The sequence below is a fragment of the Triturus cristatus genome, chromosome 7, assembly GCF_964204655.1.
Source record: "Triturus cristatus chromosome 7, aTriCri1.1, whole genome shotgun sequence".
NCBI lineage: Eukaryota > Metazoa > Chordata > Amphibia > Caudata > Salamandridae > Triturus > Triturus cristatus.
Genome location: NC_140590.1, coordinates 787,291,916 through 787,319,659, shown reverse-complemented (window position 1 = coordinate 787,319,659; position 27,744 = coordinate 787,291,916). Strand labels below are relative to the sequence as shown.

Sequence of the window (27,744 nt, the reverse complement as noted above, 5' to 3'; positions counted from 1 at the left end):
CCCGAGCCCAGAGACTGACAAGACCTGGACCTCCAGACCTCTCACCGCCCGATCCACAGTCCCTGAAAAGAGGAGACCCGTGGAGGCACCGAGACACGTGGAGCCAGCCATCTTGAAACGACTACGACAAGCTGACCAGTGCAACAACCGAGGCTCCCTCCAAGTTGTGCTTTGGGTCCTGAGAAGCCCAACCCTCGAGCAGCATCTGCACCAAAGGTGAGCCCTCCAGCATCTCCACGATCTGCGTGGGGCCCTTCTGCATTTTGCCACTCGACGGGCCTAACCGGTTGCTGGCCCGCTGGCTAGTGGCCATCTTGGCGACGAAATCTACGACAAACACCGCTGGTCTGGTTGCTCCAGACTGGCCCTTGCTCCCCTCCAAAGGAGCAGTTCCTCTGACCTTGCTGGTCAGAACCATCAGCTTAAACTCCTTGCCTACAACAATTGCTTTTGCCAAGGCTTGTTTGCTTCGATCAAGTCGCCGACACCGCCGACAGCGAGAGCCTGCGTGGGACAGCTCGTGACTCGACTCCTGGACGTCGTCGACCTTCAGGGACCACGTGGCTGCAGAGTCAAGCTACACCTTCCTTCCTGTTTGCACCCGACATTGCCTGGTACCCACCTGGTGCCACGCTGGTCACTGGCTAGTGACTGTGAACACTGTCCCCTCTGCTTACAGGTCTTCAACATCTCCGATCCACTCTTGGATCCACTGCATCTCTTCCCGACCGACCGCCTGCAGCACTTTTGTCTACAGGCCCCACGGAACAGATAGAAGAAACCCGACGCACTTCGAGGCCTATGCACCCGCTTCCTGTGGGTGAGGTAAAGCTGGCACTCCGGTGCCCAAGTGTAGTAATACATCTCTAGTGCCTGTGTTCCAAATCTTAAGTTCCTAGGTCATCCGGAAGATTCCTTTTGCAGTAACTGTGTACTTTTTACGCACCCATTGAAACCTATGGGAGCACGCGTGTGACTATTTGCTCTGCACACGCCACCCGTGGACCTCCTGGTCACTAACTGACGTTAGCTCCTTGTAGGCCCAGCGATTCTAGAGGCCCTAGGCCTTTTCCCTTTCCTGTTCGTGGTACTTATACCACTATTTTAGTATATGGTTCGAGTGGCCACCAGGGCCTATCCATATAAAGTGCAACTTCTGTGTATTCTGTGATAATCTTGTTTGACGATTTGTGCTCCTGTGCTCATAAAGAGACTAGGGGTTACTTTGAGAAATAAATACATATATATTTTGAATATATATCTGTGTGGTGTCCTTTCATTGGTATAAAAGGGGGTTACATTTGGTAAAACAGCTGGCTTAACACGCTTCACGAGTTTAGCCTCAAAGACTGCTTAGCCTACGCTACCACTAGGGCAGCTAGTCCGAAAAGGTTGACTTACAACCACACCATAAGGGTTGCTTGGCATGGTACAAGGTGATCACTTTAACTAGTGAGCATCATATACCAGGCCAACTTCTCACACCCATCATGTCAGAGTGACGGCAGCAAAGCGTCACAGATATATACCTTTTACTGAAAAGGCCGATCAGAAGCCATGGGTGAACACCATATGCCAAAGGCTGCTTAATAGCAAGAATTGGAATGCCCACAGTATGCCTAGGAGGGCCACTGTAGTGCCTAAAATATCCACAATCTATCAATAAAACTAGCTGTGCAAAGCCCATGGTAAAGGAAAGGATTCTCACATATGCCAAAGAAGAATGCCTTTTGCCAGGGCCATTACAACATCGGAACGCCCAAAAAATGCCAAGGAAGGCTACCTAATGCCAGTGCCACCATAATTCCTGAGAAGCCCGAAATATGCCTAAGAGGTCCCCCTTGTGTCAGGACCATCACTACTCATAATACACAAAGGAAGGCCTCTCTGAACCAAGGGCACCATGATGCCTAAGATACCTGGAGTATGCCAAGGAGGACCTTAAGTCAGCAAAGGTGGAGTGGGAAACAATAGGTGTCACCAGATGTGGCCACCAGATGCCTTGTTGGATGACTGCAACAAGATGCAGAGGATAGCTACCTGACACATGCACTTGTGTATATAGACACACATGCATGCAAACAGCCACACACATCTGCATGAGCACACACAAACTGTAATATTAACATTCACCCACGCGTGGCAAACCCTGACACCCTTTCACATCCAGTGAGACTGACAGCATTGAAGCTGCAAAATATCGGTCAATGAGAATGTGCTGAATGAAAGGTCAATGAAGAATAGCCATGTTGCTCCAGTCCCATGCTTCAAACACACATACATGTCAACGAGAGCACTCCTGACTGCCAACATGGCACATGTATATCTTTGCACATGCACCAATGCCAAGCATCCAGCTGAGGTGCAGTGCATTTGCAGAGATGTACGTGCAGACGTTCAAGGGTGATGTGTGTGCAGATGTTCAAGGGTTATGCGCATGCAGACGTTCAAGGGTGATGTGTGTGAAGACGTTCAAGGGTGATGTGTGTACAGACGGTCAAGGGCGATGCGCATGCAGACTTCCAAGGGTGATGTGTGTGCAGATGTTTGAGGGTGATGATGCGCGTGCAGACGTTCAAGGGTGATGCGCGTGCAGACGTTCAAGGGTGATGCGCGTGCAGAATTTCAAGGGTGAGGTGCGTCCAGACGTTCATGGCTGATGTACATGCAGACATTCAAGCTCCCTCATGGTGATGGGTGATTTTATGACTGCACAGTAGCAACTTTGAAAACAGGTTCAATGGCCCTATCCTACCAGGCAATCTACTGTTGCACTGGTAGGGTGCTTGACTATTGACAGGCTGCAGCAAGGGTCACTACAGCTAACAAAAGCTTCTGCATCGTAGGATCCTTTTTGATATTCATATACGTGAGAATAATTCTCTGCTGTGTGAGGGGGCCCTGGAACACCTAATTGCTCCAGAGATAAAAATAAGGGTAGAAAGCCCAGCATTTTACATTCAGATGGACTATTATTATCATCTCTGTCCTCAAGCTTTCTCGTGGGAACAGGGAGGGAGTTCACGTCTGTCAATGGTTGAGAAGCAGCTGCTCTAAATTTGCGTCTACTGGTCATAGCGAAGGAGGAAAAGGGATCTGCTTGGTAGGTTTTAGGCGTGTAGGCATGGTTGCATGTCGCAGAGAAGGAGGTCTGTTTCAACATGGACCTCACCCTGAACACTAGCACCAACTTCAGTGTATGTAGAGGAGGCAACTAAAGAGATTTCAATGCAACCTGGGCAGGACATTTGAGGGAATGATAAAGCCTGATGGAGCAGAAAGCACAAGAAGCCCAAAAGGAGTAGGTGACATTTTTACCTTATTCCTCTATGTTGTGGGTTCCTGAGATGCTGATAAATGAATTAACATTAAGTGTCTTGGCATCAATCTATGCAGCGTCGTATGGTGCCACGTGGAGTGGTGTGGTGCCAGTTGTGCAGGCGACAAGGAGTGGACAAATGTGAACATCCTTGAAGCCAAGAATTTCCTGGATGTGCAACATGAAAATGAACCTTTAGCATCTAAATGGATCATGCGCGTGATGGCAAACAAGCACCAACTTGCACTAACATTGAGAGGAATCATATCAAATTGCAGTTCCTATTTCAGGAGCTGAAGTGCCTGCTTATTGTCTCCTTTCTTCTCTTCCTTTCCCTGAACATCCCTCTTTAGGAGTCCTTTGTGATGATGGCAGGGCAAGCTACATTGTGCCCGGTGGTCCAGGTCCTCCTTTCTGGACATTTGGTTCTGCAGTCCTCTAGCTTTCTCTTGGCTTGGGTACCTCCTCTGTCCTTGAAGGTTATTTTTGACATTTCTGTGCAGGCTTCACACCCTTTCATCGAGTGAGATACTGAAAGACAGACAACACACACTTGGTGAGGGTGTGAAGTTGTTTTCATCCTCCATCGGGAAGGGCCCTTTACGAACAGTGAAGGCATGGCAAAAATGCATATGAAAATGTAGAAAGAGGTTTTGAAATATTCACCATAGTAGGAATTTGCCAAGTAAAGGCCAAAAGATAAACTTTTTGTGACAAAAATCTCTAAAAAGAGATCAGAACCACTCATCAGGAAACTCCTTGGGCCTTACAGGGACCATACACATTTTTAGCTCTGCTAACCTTAAGGCTCATCGTGCGACATTTCCTCCGCGTGGTTCTTTTTTTTCCCAAATCAGCATGTTAGAATTTGCGTGCTTGGATGTTGTGATTTGTGAGGAATTTGTTCTGTAACCTTAAACATTTTGAAAAATTCAGAAAATGTAGTCTTTGATAGACTTTCAAAGTTATACTTCTGTATGTAAAAGCGTTTAGGACTTCAATAAAGTAGATGCAAAACCATGATTACAAGTAAGTAACTCTTACATTTTTAGTTTTTTAGAGACATTTAGGGAAGGACAAGCCATCATAAGGCAATACTGTTCATTTGCAAACACTTTACTTACCTTTAGTTCCTGGGGTACTTCCTGCTCTCATTTCTGGCTCCTCAGAGATCATTTACTGTTGCTATCGTAAACAGACTAGATGCAAACAGGAGTCTGTTTACTATCTTCATACAAAACCATGTTGGAGGAGTCATTTCGGGAGAGGAGGCAGCAGTATGGGCACTTCCAATAAGTAAATTTTTTAAAGGTGTGTTAGGCCAGTTTTTTCACTGTTAAAGTGTTAGCTTTACCTCTGTGCTATAACCAGCCTTTTACCTGCTTCTCTCTCTAACTCCACAGAATATGTTGGCAATGTCCCCATTAAGAAGCAATCCAATGAAGGACCAGGTAGCAACTGGGAGCCTGCAACTTAGTAAAAACGTTTTCATTATTGATCAATTCTGTGATATGAAGGCAGATGATTTTAACATAATCATGCCTGCTACCTCAGTCTGGCTAAAAAAGTTTCTACTGTAAAAAAAAAGCTGAAACAACCTTATAGCCTCTCTTTCCCTCCCCTCTACTTTTATTCTTGGAGATCGCACCAAATTCATTGCTCTTGCCCACTCATATTAAAGTCCATGGAGTAGAGGTCTAGGTGTATCCATACAGTGCCCCGTAACTGCCGGGGGTCTGCATAAGATCCTCCAGGAGGTCAGCTACCACCTGTACTACTGCCTACATTGCCTGGCTTTGCGGGGATAGCGCCAGGATTCTGAGGAATTTTGGGCTGGCATCCTTTAGAAATTCTTCTGAGAAGAAACTAGGAAAGGGAGCTCAGGTTTTCTCAAAACTGTTGCAGTGAGGTTCAGTGCCATTGAGCTTCTCCATTCATAGATTGTCCCTCCACAAACAATATCGCCTGGCTCTATATTTGGATACTTGTCATTTCCCCAGAGTGATGTGATGACTGTTTGATGCATATAGAAACAGTGCTATCAGCCTGCTTTTAGGTGATTGCAGGGGTAAATGTCTTCCTGTAAAGATATCTAGGGTGGTGTAAGCTAGAAGCATGGTAATTAAGGTATCAGAACTTGCGCCTACAACTTTTGGAACTGCATCCCAGTATCTTGTCAATTTAGGACAGTGCCAAAGTAGGGAATGGACAGTGCTGGGGCTCCCACAATTCCTCCAACAGACACTAGGTTCCCCTGGTCACATTTGTGTAGTTGTACTGATGTCCAATTCCAGAAATACCAGCTTCTCTGCTGGAGGTGTTTCTGGACGTGACTCCATGTAGCGGCAGTAATCCAGGGAAATCCAAGGTAGTTTGAAGAAGTATTTTATTGAAAGATAACTACACCCAGCGCACGGAGCATCCCCTCAGAGGAAAGCATGAACGGTAACTGAGAAGCATCGTTCGAACCTCCACTAAACAGATCCACCATGCGTGGGCCACATATTCAAAGGATAACAAAGTACATAACAGTACATCGTTTTTGCGCAAGGACAATTATAATACAATAAAGCATCGTGTGCTACTCGCGCGATGCACGTTTACCACTACACTTAGATTTCAATAAAGCATCGTGCGCTACTCGCGCGATGCATGTTTACCACTACACAACTTTCCCCCTTACAATAAAAAAATAAAGAGAAAAAGACATAAACATATTGCGTAATATCTGACAAAGCCATCGAATCTTTTAGGGGTCTTAATTGTACGACCACGAGAAGACCATGTATAAACATTCTGAGGGTTTGAACGAATAGAGGAAGAAAAAGGAGATAGAGAGGACTGGGGTGAAATAGCATCCTTTCTTGACGAATCTAACCAGTAACTCCAATGAAGGTCCTCTTCGCCACTCCTACGCCTATCTCGCATAATCTCCACCTCACGGGGAGACACTTTTACCAGATGTCTCTTGTTCCACCACCCTTTCCTGTCAATAAAAACAGCCCCCCTGCTAACTTTAAGGACTTGGACTGGATCAAAAAATTTCGATTCTCCTTTCCTCACTCTGTTCGGTTTCTTAATTAAAAACCCAGTCACCTATTAGGACATCCTCCACACTGGGGGAACATTTTTTTTAATCAAAATTGACTTTCATCTGATCTTGTTTCTCATTCACTCTCTTATATACTTCCTCCAAGTTAATCTTCTTCTCACCAGCAATATCCTGCAACCATGTTGCGAATAAAACAGAATGAGCCTCCCTGCCTCTTAATACATTAAAAGGTGAAATACCAGTGGTGCAGTGAGGTGCAGTGTTATAACTCCGAACTTTCTGTCTGATGAAATCTTCAACGTTAAGGTTAGAAGACAAAGCTGTTTGTAACCCTTCTTTGATCACTTTATTTCCTCTCTCCACCAACCCGTTTGATGAGGCGGAATACAAAGCGACTTTAAGTTGTTTAATATCTAATTCCTTCAAAAATGTGCACATCTTTTCGGACACAAAATGGGTACCGTTATCAGTAACGATGATTTTGGGAGAACCTTTAAAAAAAAAAACCTTACTTAAAAATGAAATTGTTGAGTCAGTATCAGGGGCATTTACAAAATCATAGTACATCCACTTTGAAAAATAGTCAACCATTAAAATGACAAATTTCTTCTCGTGATTTAAAATGGAATAAGGTCCAGAAAAATCAAGACCAACCTTTTCCCAAGAAGAGTGCGGAAATTCAGTGGGATGCAAAGGGACTTTAAGAGTCTGCCAGTGTATGTCTGATAAAAGACATTCAGGGCAATCATCGATTGTCTTTCTCACTTGGGTATCTAAGGAAGGCCACCAGTAAGGTTGTTTTATTTTCATAATGGTTTTAGTGACCCCTAAATGTCCCTGATGAGCCTTGTTCACAATTAAAGAACGTAAACTAGACGGGGGAACAAACTTGTCCCCCCTTCGAACAATACCATTCTCTACTGAGCGTTCTTCAGAAACTTGAGCAAATACACGTAAATCACATTCTAAACACCTAGACTCAGGCCAACAATGAGTGGAATAATCAATAACTTTCTGAAGGACTACATCTCTCTCGCAAGCCGAATTCCAATCTTTTTCTGACAAAACTGAATCATATTCAAAAACTGCATCTACTACTGCAACACACTCGATGTCCTCAGAACAGATATCTTCGTCATCATCTTTGATCATTGACAACCGAGAAAGGCAGTCAGCTCGGAAATTCTTTCCACCCTGTATATGTTTAATATTGAAATGAAACTCTTGTAATCTGGACACTAATCTCATTAGTCTGGCAGACATACAAGGAGAATTTACTTTATCAAAAATATAAATCAGGGGTTTGTGATGCATTACAAGCTCAAATTTCCGACCCCAAATGTACATTTTAAATTTCTGTACTACCCACACACATGCCAACGCTTCAATTTCGATAGTACTGTACTGTTGTTCAAATGACTTGAGTGACCTTGATGCGAAAGCTACAGTTTGCTCATGACCATTTACCCTTTGTGTAAGCACTGCCCCAAGACCTGAAATGCTAGCATCAGCGGTTATGATAGATGTTCAATCGTCCCTGTAAAGCTTGGGCCGACACAATAATTTTTTTAACATCGCTGAAATCTTTTTCTAGGTCAGCCGACCAGTTAAAACTATTACCCTTCCTTGGAAGCAGTAGTAAAGGCTCGACTATTCGAGCATATGAGGGAACAAACCTAGCATAATACTCGGGTAATCCTAAGAAGGACCGTAAAGGAGTCCTTATTAGTGGGGTGTTTGGCATCCTCAATGGCCCTAATGACTGAAAATTTAGGTTTGATCCCTTGTTCGGAAACAGTGTGACCTAAATACTCCAGTTCTTGGACTGCGAACTTACACTTATCCGAATGTACAGTCATGTGTTTTTTACATCAAAATTGACAGAACTCATTTTAAAATCATATTATGTTCCTCAAATGATTTTGCATAAATCAAAATATCATCTAATTAAGCCTGTACGCCACTGATTTCACTAAACAGAGTATCCATGAGTTTTTGAAAAACACTCCCCACCGATGCTAGGCCGAATGGAAGACGTGAAAATTTGTAAGCACCGAAGGGGGTAACGAAAGTTGTCAGTTCTTGAGATTCTTTTGATAAAGAAACTTGGTGGTAAGCCGATCTCAAGTCGATAAGGGAAAACCATTTAGCACCCCCTAGATTTGCTAATAACTCATGGATTCTAGGAAGAGGGTGACAGTTTGTGATAATATTTTTGTTTAAGGCACGCAAGTCCGCACAAAGTCTGATCTCACTGGACTTTTTGTGTGCGACCATGATGGGTGCAACCCATTGGGAAGAATCTGTGGGTTCTATAATCCCTTGGTCACACAAATTCTTTAAAGTTTCTTTTAACTCATTCCTTACACTTAAAGGAACAGAGCGTACCTTGTGTGAGATAGGTTGTGCCCCAGGAATTAATCTAATGCGGTGCTCAAAACCCTTAACAATACCCACTATGTTGCTAAATACTGGTTCGAACTCCGAAATAATCTCCTTCAGGTTAGAATCTGTACCAGAAATGTTGCACTCAATATTACAAACTGGAAGTTCCCCAACCTTGATTGGGTTCTCATCACCAAGAACCAAATACAGGCCCATGCGAGCAAGATCTTTCCATCCGATAATATTCTTACCTTTCTCAGCAACATACATTTTTGTCATAGTCTCTCTACCAAGGCATTGTACTAAACCTGAGAAATACGCAAACATATTTATGTCTTTTTCCCCAAATGCTTTTGGATTTATATCAGATGGAAGCAGGTCTACCTTCCTGTTCCATAAATCATAAAAAGTAGTATCTCTCAGGATCGTAACAGGAGACCCTGAGTCCGCCATCACCTGTAATGGAACATTGTCAATTATAGCCGAACATAAGGGGCCTTTTATGGAATTCTTTTCACCATCACAGTCTAACGTTATGACTACTTTGTTAAGTGAATTACCACAAGCTTCAACATCTGGATCAACACAGCTTACATAAGTGAGCTTCTAAGGTTTCCACATACTCCCTGAAAGTGTCCCATTTTTTACAAATAACACATCGTTTGTTGATAGCAGGGCAATTTGGGGAATTGCCAATGTGGAAAGTTTCTTTTGAACGAATTTAGCAGGCTTATTTTTAACATTTCTTGAGCATAAGGAATTGTCTTTGTCGGTTTCTGATGATAAAATGAGATTAAATCCACTTTTAGAGCTGTCTATTACTTTACTGGAGAGAGTGGAATGCTCAATGCTTAAGGCTAAGTCAATTACCTCAGATAGAGACGGGTTTTTGCATCCTAGAATTCTCTCCTTAATTTTACGTGAAGCGCAGTTAAAAACTAACTGGTCCCTGATATAATTATCAGCCAGTGGTCCGAAATCACATGTGGTTGACAAAACTCTGAGGGCAGATATATACTCTTCCACTTTCTCTTCTTCTTTTTGCTTTCTGCTATAAAAATTATGACGTTCTAGCAAGATGTTTGGCTCATCTGAAAATTGTTTTTTAGGCGTGCAACTGCTTCCAGATAGACATTCCACTGACCATCACCTGCAGGAGATGCTGGTGGTGGAATAGGTACAATACTATCGAAAATCCTTTGAGCAGCCTGACCAAGACATCCGAATAGCAATGCAAACTTACGAGCAAGAGAGTAACCAACAGCATCAATAGCAACTAAATGATTTTCAAAAAACCTAAACCATTCTGAGCAAATGATTTGAGGACTGCCAGGTTTGCTGAGGAATGGAGGGGGCTGAGTAATTTGTTGAACATTAGCCATCACAACGCTCCAGAAATAAAACAAAATTACAAATGAAGTATATGGAAGCAAAATATTGAATTATGTCAAATGATGTTAAAGACACCTCAGGAGTATAATTAAATGAAGCGTGCGTGTCGCTGTTGAAGCTTTGACACACAACTGTTAAATAGTAAGGATCGTTGAATCCGTATGCCTGCCTGTTCTTGGGTAAATGTCTGATAAACTGTCTATAAAGCGTGTGTGTCGCTGTTGAAGATGTGGCACACAACTGTTAAATAGAATGCACCATTGAAGGTGTATGCCCGTCTGTTCTTGAGTAGTTGTCTGAGTGTGTGTGTCGCTGTTGAAAATCCTGGCACACTGAGAAAGCTTTAATTCATGTTATTTATAGCGTGCGTGTCGCTGCTAAAATTGCTGACGCGCTGGAAACATAAATAAAATGTGGCCGTCGCTGAAGATGCAGATGACACGTTGTCAAAATACTTCATAGGAACTGGCAGTTGAAATAGCTATCGCGCTGGGAACGTTTATATATAGCGTGCGCGTCGCTGCTAAAATTGCTGACGCGCTGGAAACATTTCTTCAATTGGAAGAGAAAAAAAAAATTACGCGTGCGAGTCGCCGAAAATTAATCAAACGCGCTGTCAAAATACTTGGGAAGCTTTATTGCATGCAATGTATCTGTTACCGGCAAGGTGGCGCTGATCTGGGTTTTTTCCCCACCCAGATAAAGTAATTTGTAGCATTCTGTAGCTTTCTAAGTATGATAGGAGGGACACAAAGTGGAAGTGAGTGGAAGATGAACAGTATCTTAAGGAGAGTGGTACATTTAACTGGTGCGACTGTCCCAAAACAGGACAGCCCTTACATGTGACAAGTCTGTAGTTCTTGGTGTGTTCAATGCAATAGTGTTATGTAGATGCGTCTTCTGCAGCCGCTCCTATTTAGACTATGTAATCGATTATGTGGCAGGAAATTGGAAACTGTTTATGTAGCAAGATTTTCTGGGCTTTGGGAACAGTCAGATTCTGTATTTGGGATTTTTGTAAAGTCAGGCGAAACCCAGAGGCCTCCTGCAACTTCCTCGCCTCCTCTATTAAAGCCAACAGGGAGGTCACCAGATCAGTAAGTGACAGCAGGACATCATCCGCGTACATGCAAGTTTGTGTATGTCCCTTCCTAGTTTAACTCGGCAAACACCTTTGTTGTTCTGAACCCTCTCTGTCATTGGCTTTATGTATAAAACCTAATAGCACTCTCTCTGTATTGTCACTACATGTCCTACCTGGGATAAACGTAGACTGGTTGGTATCTACTAATCCCAGCATTAAAAGGTTCAGCCTATGTTCTGGGATATCAGTGAAGGTTTTTGCATCCATGCTCAGGAGAGATATTGACCTATAGGAGGTGCACTGCAACCAATCTTTACTTTGTTTGGGGATCACTATGATGGATGCCTCAAGCATAGTCTTTGCCATTGTGTTGGTTAAGATACATTTGAATAACCTAGTCAGGATTGCAGCCAGTGCATGACAAGAAGCTTTATAAAAGGTCAGAATGACATTTTCTAAATCAGGCACTTTTCTGAGTTGTATTCTGGTTATTCCTGAGATGACCTCTTCCAATGTTATTGACCAGTCTAGTGAGTGAACCTGTGTTTGTGTGAGTTTTGCAACAATAAACTTTGCAACGTAATCATGCATTGAGTTAGGAGGCACGTTCATAACTCTCTATAGGTTGCCATATAATTGTTGAGTGTTCCATAGGTTGCTAGTGTTATCATTAAAACCTCTACTTTGTGACACTTTCACTGCTCCAGTTCTTTTCTTGGTTATTTTAGCCCTCACCTTGCACACCAGCAATGTACCAGCTTTGTTTCCACCAGCAGAGAACTTTTTCTTTATCTAGAGTAATGTGTATTCCGCACTGACCATGTTGAGCAATTTAACCTGCGTACTCAGGATGCTCAGCACACTCCACATTTTCACTGCCCCTGACCTTTTGTGCTTCATTTCTAGAGCTGTGAATTAAATGTTGAACTCTTCTCTCTTCTCTTTTCTCTCTATATTTATCCTGACCTCTGTAGCTATCAGAGTACCTCTGATCACTGTTTTTAAAGGCTCCCAAAGGATACTGACAGTGCCGAATCCCTTTATTATTTTCAGCCAGAAACTGGACAATCACTTCTTGGATCTCTTTTCATATTCCTAATTTTGGAGAAGGCCATTCCTCGATCTCCGCCTATCAATTAGCCTAACTTTTCCTGGGACGTCTAGTATGAATTGATGAATTGAATCAGTGGACTTGTGGTATGATTTGGTTGGGGCATGGTCTGCGAGCAATATGGGCTGTATACTGCATTAACAACAATACAGAACAGCTGGGACGAGCCTAGGAAGCGATACAGCCTGGTGTTGGTACGATGGGATGCCAAATAGTATGTGAAGTTGTGTGTGTTTTAATCCCCCTTCGGTCCCTGAATGTCAGCACCTGGATATAGAAACTACGAGACGTGCATAGTATTTAGCCCTGGATGGAAACGGGGCTGCTCACATGGGGGAACTTGGTCAAAGACGGGTTGCTTCGACGTTACTTAGAGCATAACGATGGTTGAGTCCTGATATGAGGATGGTTGATTTCCCTCAAATAAAATTGTTTCTTTTGTTCTGGTGGCCTCCATTAATTCCTCCTTGGTCTAAAATCGTGGACACTGGTCAATATGCCTTCTGGCCTTCACTTCTAACAGTGGCTGCTCCAACTCTTTGGGTCCAGTCTAATCAGAACTTTACCCTTTCCAGGTTCAGGATAATGCTTTGTAAGGGTCTTTTAAGAAACCCTTCAATGTCTCCTCTCTCTGAGGTCTATGATGTTCCCCAAATTCTTACTCTGGTGTTTTTTCTAAGTATTTTATATGTCCTCAACTTGTCCCTGTAGCTCAATGTTTTTATCTCTAAAGCATAGAAGTTTATGCCTGAGTGTATCCACTTATTTTTCTCTGGGGTCACCTGTGTCTTCCAGTGAGGAGACACAGTTCCGCAAGCCTGTGTTATCATGCTTGACTTCTTGGAGATCCTTTATTAACCGGCTCTTATTGTTGAAATGTCTTCTTTCAGGCTACGAAAGAGGTTCTCTCTTAAGGACTTGGTTATGGAAGGCTTTTTTTCTGAGCTCTATTTCTGAGACCCAGTCCCAGTGGGGAAAGTGCAGGTGGTTCCTTTTTGTCACTATTGTTCTTGACGGCATCTCTTTAAGTGTACGTTCCTTCTTGTGTTTCCCAGGTCTCTTTAGGTGCATGTTGGGGCAGAGCTCCAATATCCCCGTTCCTTTCCACTCTTCCTCCCCAGTCTTCTCGCACTCCGGGGAGGCTCCTCTGTTCACTGTTTTCAGTGCGTGGGTGTTGTTTTGGAAGTGTCTCCTGCAAGGATCCTCCAAGTTATTGTAGTTGAGTTAAGCGATTGGTTTGAACCAGCTATAAACTAAAGCAGGACTCCCCAACTATTGAAGGTTTCATAGGTTGAAATCAGCAACAGGTTAAAGCTGTGACTTGACCCAAGTGATTGTTGAAGGTGATTTCAGATCAACTATAGGACTCAAAGGAGATCTGAGATGAATTAAACAGTAAAGAGCTGGTTCTGACTACCTAAAGACTAAATGGTACCAAGGTAAACAGATGGATTCAGGTCACAGAAGTTAGATAGCAAGGGCATGAGAGCATTCACAGGAATATAAGAGTATCTTCAACCACCAAGAGAGGTTAGAAATCAGCTCAGAACAACCGCATGAGAAAGAATGGAACACTTACAACCGCATAATAGAAAGAGGGGAATTGTGACCACTGGCAAAGTAACCAGTTGGGTACACATTTTTAAGAAAAAATACAGTGCTTATAATGTGCAGAGTGTATATAAAATATTAGGACCTGCCATGGGAGGAATTTAAATAACTTCAACAAATCTGAAGAAAAGTGAGGGTCTTATGCTGAAGATTTTGAAACATTAGGCGTTGGATCCATCAGAAGGGAAAGAAGAAACAAAGCAAGGCAGAAATAGTTGTGGCTTGGATAATTTACTGTTGGTCGGGTGGTGCTGAGACTGACTGTTAATGAAAATGAGGAGTGAAATCACCCAGGGGGTCTCTCAAACTAGCTGCAGACTTCCAAACCTAAATCTCTTGTTGACTCCCTTTATTCTAATCTCCTACTGATCCTCTTTCTCATACCTCTTACCATACTCACTCATTTAGCTCCTGCTGGCTCTTCTTCTATAGCTCCCACTGATTGTATCCACAGTATTCTGCAGCTTCTGTATACGGGGTCTTCAGAAGTTCAACAAGACCGCCATAAAGCATCTACCAACTTTGCAAGAGGATAACCCCCCAGCAGACTCAAGGAAGAGTTACCTTTACATCCCACTGACTTCACAAAGAGTCTTCTGTGGCTCATGTGTACTCCAGAAGGGTGTCCCGTAGCTACAGATGACTCCACAAAGAGTCTTACGTAGCTTCTGTGCACTCCATGAGACTATGCTCTAGCTCCTGACAGAATCTTAGGCAGCTCCTGGGTACCTTGTAAGGGTTCCTTCTGTCTTCATCTTATGCCTCTGTGAGGGTGGCCTATAATTCATGCTGAATCTACCTGCTGTGCCCTGAACATTACTTTATGACAAGAAACAAGACCCCTATAGCTCTTGCTAACTGTACATCTCTTACTGAATCCTCGTCAATGCATCTATCATGTTACAGTAGTGAAATGTCTTTGGCCCAATGAAGGGGTCCAATAATTAGCCCCTGGCGACTCACCTCCACTGTCGGTTTTGCAGATGGAAAATGCCATGTCTTACTAAAATAGATTGTCTACATGCATGTGCCTTAGTGTTGTCACCCAATAGGAGCCTTTGACAGACGGATTAACATTAAATAAAAACAAATTAATGAACAAGGTCTTTTTTTGCAGGCATGAAGGTTACGCACCAAGTAGCTACCTTGTGGAGAAGAACCCCAAAAACCTGCACACGTATGAGTAAGTGAATGCTCTATAATACCCTCACATAACTACTATTTCCATGGTGCTCTACATTTTCTGTCCCCCACCAATAAAATCAATGAGTATCATACAAGAGAGTATTTAATAATTTGCCACTCATTAATTGTTCAGGCGTGTTACTGAATACCAACGTTTGTATGAAAATGAATATAGTTGTATGGTTTATCACAATTTATTTCTTGAATTATTACTTAATATTTGCTGTTGTTTTTTATAGCACAGATATATCATTTTGGTGTTTTACTAACTAAGGTCTTCATCTGTAGCATGGTTTCCAGCCCACAGCCTTCTTTCTCCTACCTTTCACTGACGAGACACTGACAGGGGATGCAGACCTGTGTATTAGAAGTGTTTAGGCCTCCAGGCTGATTATGGTCCTTGTGGTAGTGAGGAGGCAGAAGTGAAAATATGTAACATACTACCATGTGCCTTTAACAGCTGCCTTACACACAGAAGCACGATGCTTAACAAAAACTAAAAATCTGATCACATCACTCGTGCCCTCTTCTCATTCAGATACCTACCCACTAATGCATGTTGCTTCCTCAAGCTGCATGTACCACCTACAGTGCCCTGAAGGTAGGTACTCCCATGTACCACAAAACTCAAGGGATTAAAGAGCTCTCAATGCCTATGAACCAAGAGCAATCTTTTCTTTGACATCCCCACATTAAAAGAACAAACACTTTTGCTAGGCGCTTCTCTAGCAGCTCACCTAAAATCTGGAACATCCTTCCCGACACACATCAGAAATACTCCCTCGTTCTCTATCTTCACAAATCACCAAAGGAAATCCTCAAGGCCTGCATAGATTAATCCTCAATGCAGAACCTGGACCGGGCTTCTGCCTCACCTTCTCTCTCACGCCTGACAAAATTAACAATGTATTGTAATCAAACTACCTAAAACTCTGATTGGAAAATCTGGGTGTTTGCAGCCTGTTCGGCCTGGACTATACCATGTTCCTTGTGCCCTTATGCTGTTGTTTCTTCTTATACATTTCCACCCTAATTAGAAAGATTCTCGTGCTCTAAATGCCATATTAAAATGCTATCCCCACCCTTAGTGTGCCTCCTACCTTCTGCACCCGCATTTATCCTTGGTATAGATTTTGTTAAATTGCTTCCCCACAAACGGCTATGCTTGTTTCTCTGAATGTATGTATGTCTTTCTGGTTTAGTCATATCTGCCCATCTCATGTAAGGCACCCATTCTCCTACATGTATTAATTCTCATAAATGTATAAATTAAATTTGTTAAATTTAGTATATGGTTTGTAATTTGACTTTGTTTTACTGTATACATCCCCATGCCACAGCCTTTTCTAACCATCCTATGAATTCCACACGCTCCTGTTACTTATTTAAAGTAGTTACTATGTAATTTCTCATAGACACCTATTTTAACGATAACCAGATTTTACTGCATTATATTGTATATTGGCGGAGGATAATCGCCACACTGCTTTTCAGAAGTGTAAGGAAATATAAAATGATAATAACTAAAAGTTATTATAATTTTATTTTCCCTGTTTGTGGATGCGGCAGCTTTGCCAGGAAGTGCGAATGGGGCTGATCTGCAGGCAGAGCAGGGGAGAAGAGGAGTGGTTTTCACTCCCTAAGTGCGCATGAATGTTTGACCAGCCCTCTCGGGCTGGCATAACATTAATGCGCACTTTTCCTGTTCGCCACTCAGACTGCATTACAGCCTGAGTGGAGAACATGCCCAGGCCCACATTCCCTGGCTGAGCGTCAAACCTCGGCACTCAGACCAATCACAACGCTGCAATGCAGCGTTGTGATTGGCTTAGGGAAGCCTCAGCCCGGGTGAGCCCGGTTGTTCCGGCCGGCGCAAAGAGGAGGACCCAGCGAGGAAGATGCAGTGAGGAGGTAAGTTACATTTTAATTTTAATTACCCCCTTCCCAACCTCAATGCCCCCTCGCCCTGCCACCCTCGATCCATGCCGGCCACCACTGACCGTATATTCTATGTACAGTGCTCTGAAGACCACCTGGGTCAGATTCACACTTTATTAAACAGAAGGACATAAAACAGGATGTAATTAATTAACGCTGCACTCTTGAAGATTGATGTTGAGAAAGGTACATTTGAGCACTTCAAATTGACAAAAATACACTTGCATGTTTGATAAACTAACAAGTCTTCCCTAGAATGCATACAACATGCACGGTTGGAGTAGCGCCATAGTACTTCCCAAACAAATCATACCAGTATCTGGGATAATAGACAGAAGACGAGCAAATTTATTTCCTCACAAGTTTAATGGGAAATAAGACTGTGAGAGGGTTGTTGTAGACATTAACATTGAAACTATGAATAAATCCAGGTGTTCTCAAGTACTTTTTGTTGAAAGTCGCCTTTAAACAGAACTACAAAGAGAGTGATGCAATCCTGGGTCAAAAGAGTCCCTTTGTTGGGGATACTCAGATGGAAGTGAGAAGCTTACAGAGCCATTCGTGCGATGAAGTATTTCTTGCAAATCACAACTTTGCTTTACTTGTAAGAAGGCGTTTGGGAGGTTTAAGTAACTGTCGGTCACTACTAAGTGAAGGGGAGCACAGACAGAAGAGCTAAAAGAAAAACTATCTGATGTAAAACCCATTTGGGGTCCACAGGGCAGGGGGAGGCTACTGGGCCAAGACTATTGGGCTGTGGTCGCAGCCTCGACTGTCCTGAGTTCCGGCCTCATATGGCTTTGAAAACTGGGCCCCTTCAGTACTTGACTCTCGGTGGTAGCGATGGCAAGCAGTCACAGGCTTCTCAGGCAGGTTAGTGTTGGGGTATGGAAGGCCCAGCACTCAACTCCACAGCCCACAGTGGCAATAACATGATTGTCCAGCCTAGTTCTTCTCTTCATGTAAAGAAAAACCTTTATTTTACTATAAGGCACAATATTACCCACAAGACAAAAGTTGTGAGATACTTGATGTACGGGTGTGAGTCCAGTATGTTAGTTGGTTACTCCGCTCTCACTCTACCCACCCTCACTTGTAGTTTAGGATCTTGTGGTGTGGTAGCTAGTTCAGGTGCAGTGCTACCCCTCCCTTAGCTTATAGTCTCTACGGCTGAAGCAATAAATAGTCTGTCACCTGTTCTCTGGGCAGCAGCAGCCGGGGCAGTCCTTCTGCTCTTATTCTGTGCTCACTGGAATTGTGCTGGGCTTTAGTCAAGTCATGCAGCAGCAGCATTCATTTGGGGGGGGGGGGCACGCTGCTTGCAGAGTCCCAAAAACAGTGGCTTGGGAGGCTGGTTTCTGTTAGTGGCTGTCTTGTGGGTTTCTGCAGTTTCTGCAGGCGGCATGTATTGCTGTTGCAGCAGATACATTTCCTCTGATCTGGTGAGTCTTGATGGTGGTTTTTCTTAACTTTCCTGGGAATTGGTGACAATACAGTCTTCTTCCAGGTCCAGGTGCAGGACTCCAGAGGTGAGCAATCAGTTTCAAGACACTTTGGGGACGGCTGAGTCCTTTTGAATGCTCAGGACTCCAGCGACATTATAGCTAATCTGTGCTGCAGTACACAGTGCCTTGAGGCAGCAGCTTTGTCTTCGGAGCAGTGTACTCCATTTTGAATATTATGGGGCATGCCTGGCTAGCCATTCAGACAGTCAGCAGGGTAACCTAGGGTGGGCACCAAGGGTTTACAAGAACCTTCTTTTCAGGTGATAAAGACCTCTTGGGCATGAGTCAGTTGTGCCACGATTGTGTCACCCACAATCACTGGGCACACTCTGGCAAGTGCCATGGCTTCAACAACATGGATGATGGTGGAGCTTTTCAAGCATGCTTCAGAAGTGCTGCGGTTTCTTTGATGAGTTCAGGGATGGCTCCCAAGCTAGAGCACAAGTCACACTAGTTGTGAGTCACTGGTGGATGGACCACAGCTCTATGTAACCGCTTCCGTTCACACAACAATCAGCTCCTGCCACATGGTCAGCTTGCCCCTTCTCCCTCGCTCAGGCAGGACTATTACGGTTTCTAGGATCAGAGTCCTGGTGATGCCCGCTCACCTCTGGGTAGCTGCTGTCTGGCTGGCACCACTTCTAGTTATGGAGTAGTTCTCTGGGTACTTTGTGGAGCACCCCTACCTTGCTCAAAGAGAACTTTGAACTGCAAAAACAAGTGGGTCAGCAGCTTCCACCCTTATAGAAGGATGGCAGACAAGGATCCAGATTCTCTGTCTGTATATTTAGGACCGGTTAGAGTAAGCTCTGTTTTTCTGTGTCCTTCTCAGACTCAATTCTAGACTCAGCCTTTGCCTTAAGTGATGCTCTTCTCGGCAGGGTTGTCTCCAGACTGGATCCCCCGCAACAGATGCACAAAGAAGTGTGAGCAGTGTGCATCCAACTATTAATGGCCACAGCTGACAGTGATCAGGAAGAGAGACAAAGAGCTTGTCCCCGTATAAAGAACCGTTCACACCCAGACAACAGGAACTGCTGTACCATCCTTCACCCCTATCATATACCAAACGGCAATTTCAGGAAGACTAAGTAGCCCTCTGTGTCAAAAAGAACTAGTTGAATTACTATGGGGAAACCTGTCTCTTTTTTCTACTCTTCATTGTCTGGGTTTTATCCCTCCAGTCTCAGGAATGTCAACAATACACTTCCACTGTCTGGAAAAAACCTCCCCTGCATCATGTGCAAATGAACAGGCCAGTGGTTGAACTCACAAGCCTGTGTCACTCTTGTTCACTCATGCACTCATATAGTGTGTAACACGCTTCTTGCACCTAACACGCATTATTCGATGCTCTCAGATCTCCATGCTAGGAGTCTGGGTTCACCATTAGCAGTGTAAATGTACATGGGTGGACCAGTAGGCTGCCACTCCTGTGACATGTTAAGAGGGTTCATCATGTTACGATCACTAGAAAGCATGGTATGCTGCACCACCATGCGGTACAGGGGAGCCTGTAACAGGGACAGTAGACCTCTGTCACTACTGTGGGGTTGCTTGGTGAACCCCTCCAGGCCTAGGGCAAGTCTAGGATCAGTCTTATTTCGAAGGCAGGCCAAGGTCTTTATGCACAATGTTAGGTTAGTGTGTTGCTGGGGCCGAAAAAGACACTCGCAATTGGGCACGCATGCAGGAGACATGACTGTACACCATGAAGGGGTCAGTTCCTTTCCAACACTAACGAAAAGCTACCTCTACTTCCTCTGGGATGGGTGATTGAACTGAGACCTCATGATGCCGCTACAGTCCTCACATTGGGAATAGCGGTCTGTCCCCCAAGTGTCAGACATTTCTGGAATGAGAGCTCATTTTGAGACATGCTTTAGGAGAGTGCATGCTGAAGAAATGTGCAAGCATTTGTTTTCAGATCCAGCAAAGCACACCCACCATTGCAATAGGGTTCCAAGTACAAAGTAACCTACCTCTAATGGGAGTGGAGGATAAATGGGTAGCAAACCTCCATTTTGTGACATTGTTTCTGTGCAGAACTCAAACAAACATTAAAGAAAAACTGGACACTCATCCAAAGAAAGGTGCTATCAAATATCTCCGCCTAGCAGCAAGCAGAGAAGAACAGCGGGAGTCTCATAAATGAGAAGAGGCAATTTTGGAGCAACTGCAAGCAAAGAAATTACAAAATAAAGCTACTGCTGGAACCCTCTCACAAGCATTTCCAATCTGCCAATAAAGAGATAGATATAGGCTCACACCTGACAGAGCCCCGGATACCTCCTAGAGCCCAATCCTGGTTTATGTAGAATAGCACAGTACCAAAGGTGACTGAATACACAGTGGCTTGATAGAGAGACATATGATTACTTTCTGATGCAACAATATTACTGGCACTTATAGGGAAGGATGACAAGCACATATTTTCCCTGCTTGGGAACACGGATTAATACGGAATACAAGTAATATATACAGGAAAACTGCTGCATAAATCACTGACTGATCATTCTGATGTATGACTGACATATCACCTTTCTGCATCAGTGAATACTGGCTAGTTGCTCTGTTTAGTCATTTTGGTGGTCTGTGGTCCCACTTGTTATTCTTCCTACTGTACATCTGACTGTTAGCTTTTGTGTCTGACTGAGTAAATGCATTGGTAGGTGACTGATAAATGACTCTTGTGGATAATTAACCTATAATCTTGTGTATAAACCTAAGGCCTAGATTTCTGACTCATCTTGTCATTTTATCCCTCAGGTGGTACAACAAGAACATCAACCGAAATAAGGCGGAGCGACTGCTATACAATGAGGTGCGTATACACTGTGCAGGTAGGGCAATAGTAGGTCACTAAAACTAATAATAATGATGCTAGGTTACTGCACCAAATTTCTCCTGCGAACAGCTCACCACATTCAGTATCCAGTTGGACAAACTGTCTTATTGCTGGTCCAGTCAAAACAGCCATTAAAGTACACACACCAGGCAGATCAGCTGTTGCCATGCAGTTACCAATCCTACCGATCTACCAACACACACTGTGCCACATTGTGTCACACAACACCGGCTCTCCACTTGGTCACTCGATGAGGAGCCAATATCATAAGGTGATACATAGGGTGAGCTGGAAACCCCTGTGCAGAGTGGGTTTCTAGCCTGTGTTTGGAGGATCTGCACAACCAATGTCCAATCAGAGGTTTTTAAATCTTACCAGGATATCAGTGACAGCCTGCAGATGCTTTTTATTGTTCCCCCCTCTTTTTGAGAGAGAAGGAGGGGGGTTAACATGTCTCACAGGCACTGCTCGTCACAAAGCCCTGCCCCCGCCAAGATCGATCCCCTCCTCACACAATGCAAACATTTTAGAAGTTTCCAAGTTTGATCCCAGTAATGTTTGTCAGAGAATCTTTCAGAGCACATACTTGTGAGAATGCTTTGCTCTCTGCAGATTCTGGTGCAAATTCTGGTTCAGAAAGCTGTCTCCAGTAAATCCTTAGTTCTGACTGAGGATAATATCAAAATTCAATACATATCAATAACTTGAAGCACGTTTGGCTCCACAAATAAGAAAGAGAGTGGTTAAGTTTAAAAAACATAAATATTTATTGAAGGATTAGCAAACTTACAAACTCAAGTCATCATAATATTTGAAATAGCAATTCCAAGATGATCAGAAAGACAACTATTATAAAATTCTCTCAAAAGGAAAGTTAAGTAAAGTCAGTTCTTCTATAAAGAGAGCACCCTACTCTGCTTAGTCAGGAAAAGGTTCTGCTTTGATGTCAGGGAAAGGGGTTTTGCCGTAAAGGTATCTGTCTGCTCTAAGGACAAGTGAAGGAATACCCACATAAGGATTAAGCAAAGAAGCTTCTGGAAAATCTTCTATGTGGCATTAACTTAAACCACACAATTCTAACATTTACTGCAGCAACACATGAATCTCACACGAAGGACCAATCAGGTTAAAGTACATGAAAATCGCACAAACTCATTATTTTCACAGGCTACTACACATTGATCTCACTCTAAACGTTCTTCAGACTTTCAGGTATCTGCAACACAGTGAGAGACATTTGGTCCAAGAAGTACTCTGTAGGTGCTTGTTTGCATGTTCCACAAGGATTGCATAAAGAAAACATTTAATGTGGGAACAGAAAACAAATAATACATCATTTGAGATTGCTGGTACAGTCATTAATACCATGGCTATAAAAAAATAAAGAAAGATACACCACATGGAATACCAACCCGATGTTAACCATTTAAAAATGCAGACCAAATTAGCTATGGTCAATCTAAACATAAATAAATTCACACCCAGTAAATTTGCGTGTGACACATTAATGACGGTATTAGTGCAAAACATTTAATTTTGAAAAAAAATGGCACCACATTCCAATTGGAGCAGCTGCTAGAGAGCAGGGCAGAAGATGCAGTTTGGGTTGCCACCTTTTCATAGAAAAATACTAGCCATCTGTTCATGCTTTCACATTCTTCAAAGACCCGGACATGATTCTTTAGTAGAACTTTATGTGAAACCATCCATATTCATTTTTAACATGGCCTTTTTTGTCTTTGTTTATTTTATTTATCAATCAGTGGTCATTAGGGAAGCTCTAGAACATTTTTAAAGTATCTTTTTTTCACATTTACGGTTTATATTGTGTACTGAAAGGGGGGGGGAACATAGGTGTTGGTGATTTTTTTGTTTTTGTATCCGCTGGGACATTAAAAGGCCAGTCATGGTGGTAGTAAAACAGCCAGGTGGAAATCCTAGCTGCAACCCTTGCACGATTGAGAGGAGTTACTCCAGTGTAGTATTGAGACAGCTGTTTGTGTACGGTGTCTCTTTACTTCTAACAGTAAAATCAATAGCATATTTTATTGCACATTATTCTTCATCAATGTCCTTCCTGCCAATACTACACCGAGATAGAGCACATCTCATGAATGTTTCTGCTTTGTGCCACCAGGTCACACTGGAAGAACCTGTCAATGGTCATGACTCTACAATTGTTTGGTTGTGGGCCTACGTTTCAGAACATGGCTTCTCTTCTTTATTCCTCTCCAAGGGCGCCTATTTTTGTTAATGGTTTACAATCCTCATACTTTTCCTTATATTAAGGTGTCCTTCAGGGCTGTCCATTATCTCCCTTAATTTTCATTCTTACTTTGGAGCCATTTTTTCTCAGAATCTGACTGAACCCCACTATTCAAGGATTACAGTATAAATATATTCAGTTAAAGATAGCTGCATATGCCAATGACATTCTCTTACTTATATCTAATCCAGTGACTTCTTTGTCTGCATTTTTATCTGATGTAGACCAATTTGCTGCACTATCGGGATACAAAATTAATTCAGATAAATGCGAAATTTCCTCTCTTAGTAAATTTTGCTATAAACAGGATTCCAATTGTGCTCATTTTACGTGGACCCCAGAAAAATTAAATACTTAGGACTGTGGTTTAGGAACAATATTAAAGAAACAATGCATTTGAACCTTGATTCTGTAATAACTAAGATAGTCACTCTGGCTTCTAAATGGACTCCACTATATTTCTCATGGTGGGGTTGATTGGAGTCAATTAAGATGATGCTTGACCCTCCTATTTTATACACTCTTTCTAACATCCCTATACAGATTCCGTATAGTTATTTTAATAAACATCATGCAATCCTATTTAAATTGTTATGGAATAATACAAAAACTCAATAATCTATCTCCAAATTATAACGTATTAAGGAAATGGGGGAGTCAATTTCTCCAATTTTATTTCCTATCATTTGACATTCTGTTTAGAACCATCCACATTTTTTCACCTTACAGATGATTCTGCTCCTCTTCCTATATGGACAGACATCAAATTGTCCAGTCTTCTTCCCTTCTTGTTTAAAAATGTCTTTCCTTTACGCAGAAACCTATTTCCTAATCCTCTCCTATTTTTAAGCACACCTATAAATAATTAAGTTCAATTCTTTTTCAGCATCTTACTTAAAGGGATTACTTCCTAGAATCTTCCATAAGGCCTAACAAACTGATTAAGGTTAATGGTGGAGTAATGTTTTCAAAGCCTTGGAGAGAGAGAGGTCTATTATGGGTTAACAGCTTTTCCATAAGGACACATTTCTCTCCATTCGACTGACACAATCTTTGGTCACCTGTCACTGTTTTTTAGTTTGCTCTTCAAATAAATGTTCTACACATCAAACATCTGTTGAAGAAGTTACTATACTCCCTTAACTGTTCATATGCATTGTTTTTCATAATGTGATTTCATCCATATATGTGTATGTTTAGGCTTCATTGCTTCATAAGTGTTCTTTAGCAAATATTTATATTGCAGCCGTATGGTTCCAAGATATGTAAATGAAAGGTCTTACTTATCTTTTCACTCCCATTTACCTTTATTTTTCTTTTACTTCTCTTCTCTAATTTACTTTTCTCCCCCTTTTCTTCTGATTCTTTCTCTCTTCAATTTCTTATTTTTCAAAAGCATGTCTGGATATACTATAATTTTAAAGTTTTCATTTGGTTTATGGAAATGTAGAAGATTATATTCCAACTGACTTGTTCTATTTCTCCAGTAACTTGGCCATTGTGTTGTATTGGCATTAATATAGAATGTTCTACCCTGACAAGGTTCTGAATCACTGTGTGGATAAGAAGCATGTTACTCTATGGGATACTTACAGCATTAAAGACATTTGTCATGCAAATTGAATTACAGCTTGTTCTGCTGTTTATCACACAGTTGCTTCAGAGTTCGTAAGTAGTGTGCCATGCAATCTGTTATAAAAGATGGCACAAGCTTGCATGCAATGTGTCATACCGCATGTCCTTAAGAGGTTATGCAATCTGTCACGTAGGCAATCATTCGGGTGAATGTACATGCAGTCTTGTAGTGAGCATGTGAGCTGTCACAATATTACACAAAAAGCTTGTGGGCTCTGTGATGTGACAGTGTGAGCATCTATGCAGATGAATGTGTGTGAGAGAATGTGTGAGTGTACATGACAGCCTTTTTCTGAGAGAGTGTGACAATGTTACTTTGTATAACTGAAAGAGTATGTGTGTCACTGTATTTTTGTGTGTGTGTGTTGTGTTAAGTGAAAGACTAAGAGAAAGAATAAAGAAAGAAATAGTTCCTGGCACGTAGGGCTAACAGCAAACATAATGTGTACCAACTGCCTTACTGACAATATCTAATATTGACTTGTAAAAAAACATGTCATTTTCTGGTTGTCTGATGTATTATCCCAATAAAAATATTGATGACACAAACATTGCCAAAAGAATATTAAGAGCACATATATCAAATGTATATACTTTGTAAGTACAGTCAAAATATCAACACAAGTATACAGACCACAATATTGTCAAAAACCGGGTAAGTATATCAAATTTTAACTTTAAAACATATACTGAACTTTACAAATATTAAATATAAAAAATAAGTATGTATTAAATATAAAATGTACAAATGTATAACTTACAAACATAAAATAAAAATATGCATTTCAAAATAATTGCATGAATAAATAACATCATATTTTAAAATATTACTTAAACATAAATAGTAAAAAAAACAAATTAATTCTATTAAATACTAGATATTAAAAATTAACAAATATATTTTTTTAAAGTTTTACAAATCATATTAAAAAAATTGCTTGCAGAGGTAAAATTCACTACTGCCTCTCCAAACTAAGCAATAGTGAGAAAGTGTTGGACTTTGGAGTGTCAGATTTACTATCTCTACTCAACCATAAGCAAAAGTAGTGATAGTCTATGAGTTTGGAGTGGTCACATTTACAATTCCCACTCCAATCTGAGCGACATTAGGGGAAGTGTTGTACTTTGGAGGGGTCTAATATACTGTTCTTACTCCAACATATGCAAACGTAGGGAAGTGTTGGACTCTGGAGGGGTCAGATTTAGTATTCCCACTCCTCCATCTGTAAGCAGAAATAGGGAAAGTGTTGTAATTTGGTGGAATCTGATTTACTATTTCAACTCCTAAATTCTTTAAATAAAGCATTTAATTATAAACCAAATAAAAAAGTTTAAAAACGTGTTAAAAAAATTATCTATTCATTAAATATTAAACAACTAAAATTGAATTTGAAAAATAAAAATGTTATATTTGAAATAAAATGAAGTACAATTAAATAAAAGGTTCAATGAATACACTTCTTTCTCTATAGTCCTTAAAACAAACACCAAGAAGAAATACAGTAAATATAAAAAAATATTATGAAAATGATACATTATTAATATTAAATTCCAATATCATCAAAACAAATGATAAATGTAAAATTAAATAACATAATGTAATAATTAACTATGCAGTCAACCAATTTCCAATTTTTTTTTTTTTTAAACTAAGGCATTCAAATAGCAATCAATATTTACAGATACATAATTATCAATTGAAAATGAAATTACAATAAAAAAGTGGCGAATTCAAAATAAAAATTTGAATTTTGAAATCATCCCCACCCTAATCCTCTACAAACCAAGAATTCACTACAAAATTAATAATTTCTATTTAAATTGAAATATTAATCATGTAAAAGCTTACAAACTATTCTACAACAAATTACACACAAATGATATAATGCTAATAACTTATAATACTAAAATAACCAATATAGATAAAACTTAATAAAAAACGATTTTTTTATACAACTATATTATATAAAACACTATTATATACAACTATATTTAAATAACAATATGAAATAACTAAAAACACGATATTCTTACCTTCTGTATTGTGCCTCATGATATTTTGGGCCACGGTATTTGTGACACATAACATTTTTCATATGAAATTTTGTCTGACTACCCATTACCTGCTTCTGGGCATGCAAACAACTGACATGAAGAGTTACTGGGTTTGGAGAAGCTTTGAAAATGGCTTGCATTTTGTGGCATGAAGAAGTGAGACCACCGCACACCATTTCATCACAGAAAGTTGTTCCCAGTCCTAGACTTTCATGAGACAACCTTTTGCATTTTGGGTGTTGTAGATTTGGTTTCTTTCCATTGAACTAATTAGCGTAACACACCTGATAGAAGTATTATGTATGTTAAGAGTGCAGAACTGGAAGTAGTGTCTGTTAAAACAGAGAGTGAGGTGGCC

At 41.5% G+C, this 27,744-nt stretch overlaps 1 protein-coding gene across 1 annotated transcript in view; it reads left to right on the top strand.

Moving 5' to 3' along the window:
- ITK (IL2 inducible T cell kinase) overlaps positions 1–27,744 on the top strand; it is a 242,359-nt gene that overhangs the window by 94,726 nt on the left and 119,889 nt on the right. Inside the window, exons 7-8 of the mRNA XM_085617606.1 lie at positions 15,072–15,137; positions 21,352–21,406. Of these exons, the coding sequence (XP_085473732.1) occupies positions 15,072–15,137; positions 21,352–21,406 (121 nt within the window). The remainder of the gene's footprint in view (positions 1–15,071; positions 15,138–21,351; positions 21,407–27,744) is intronic.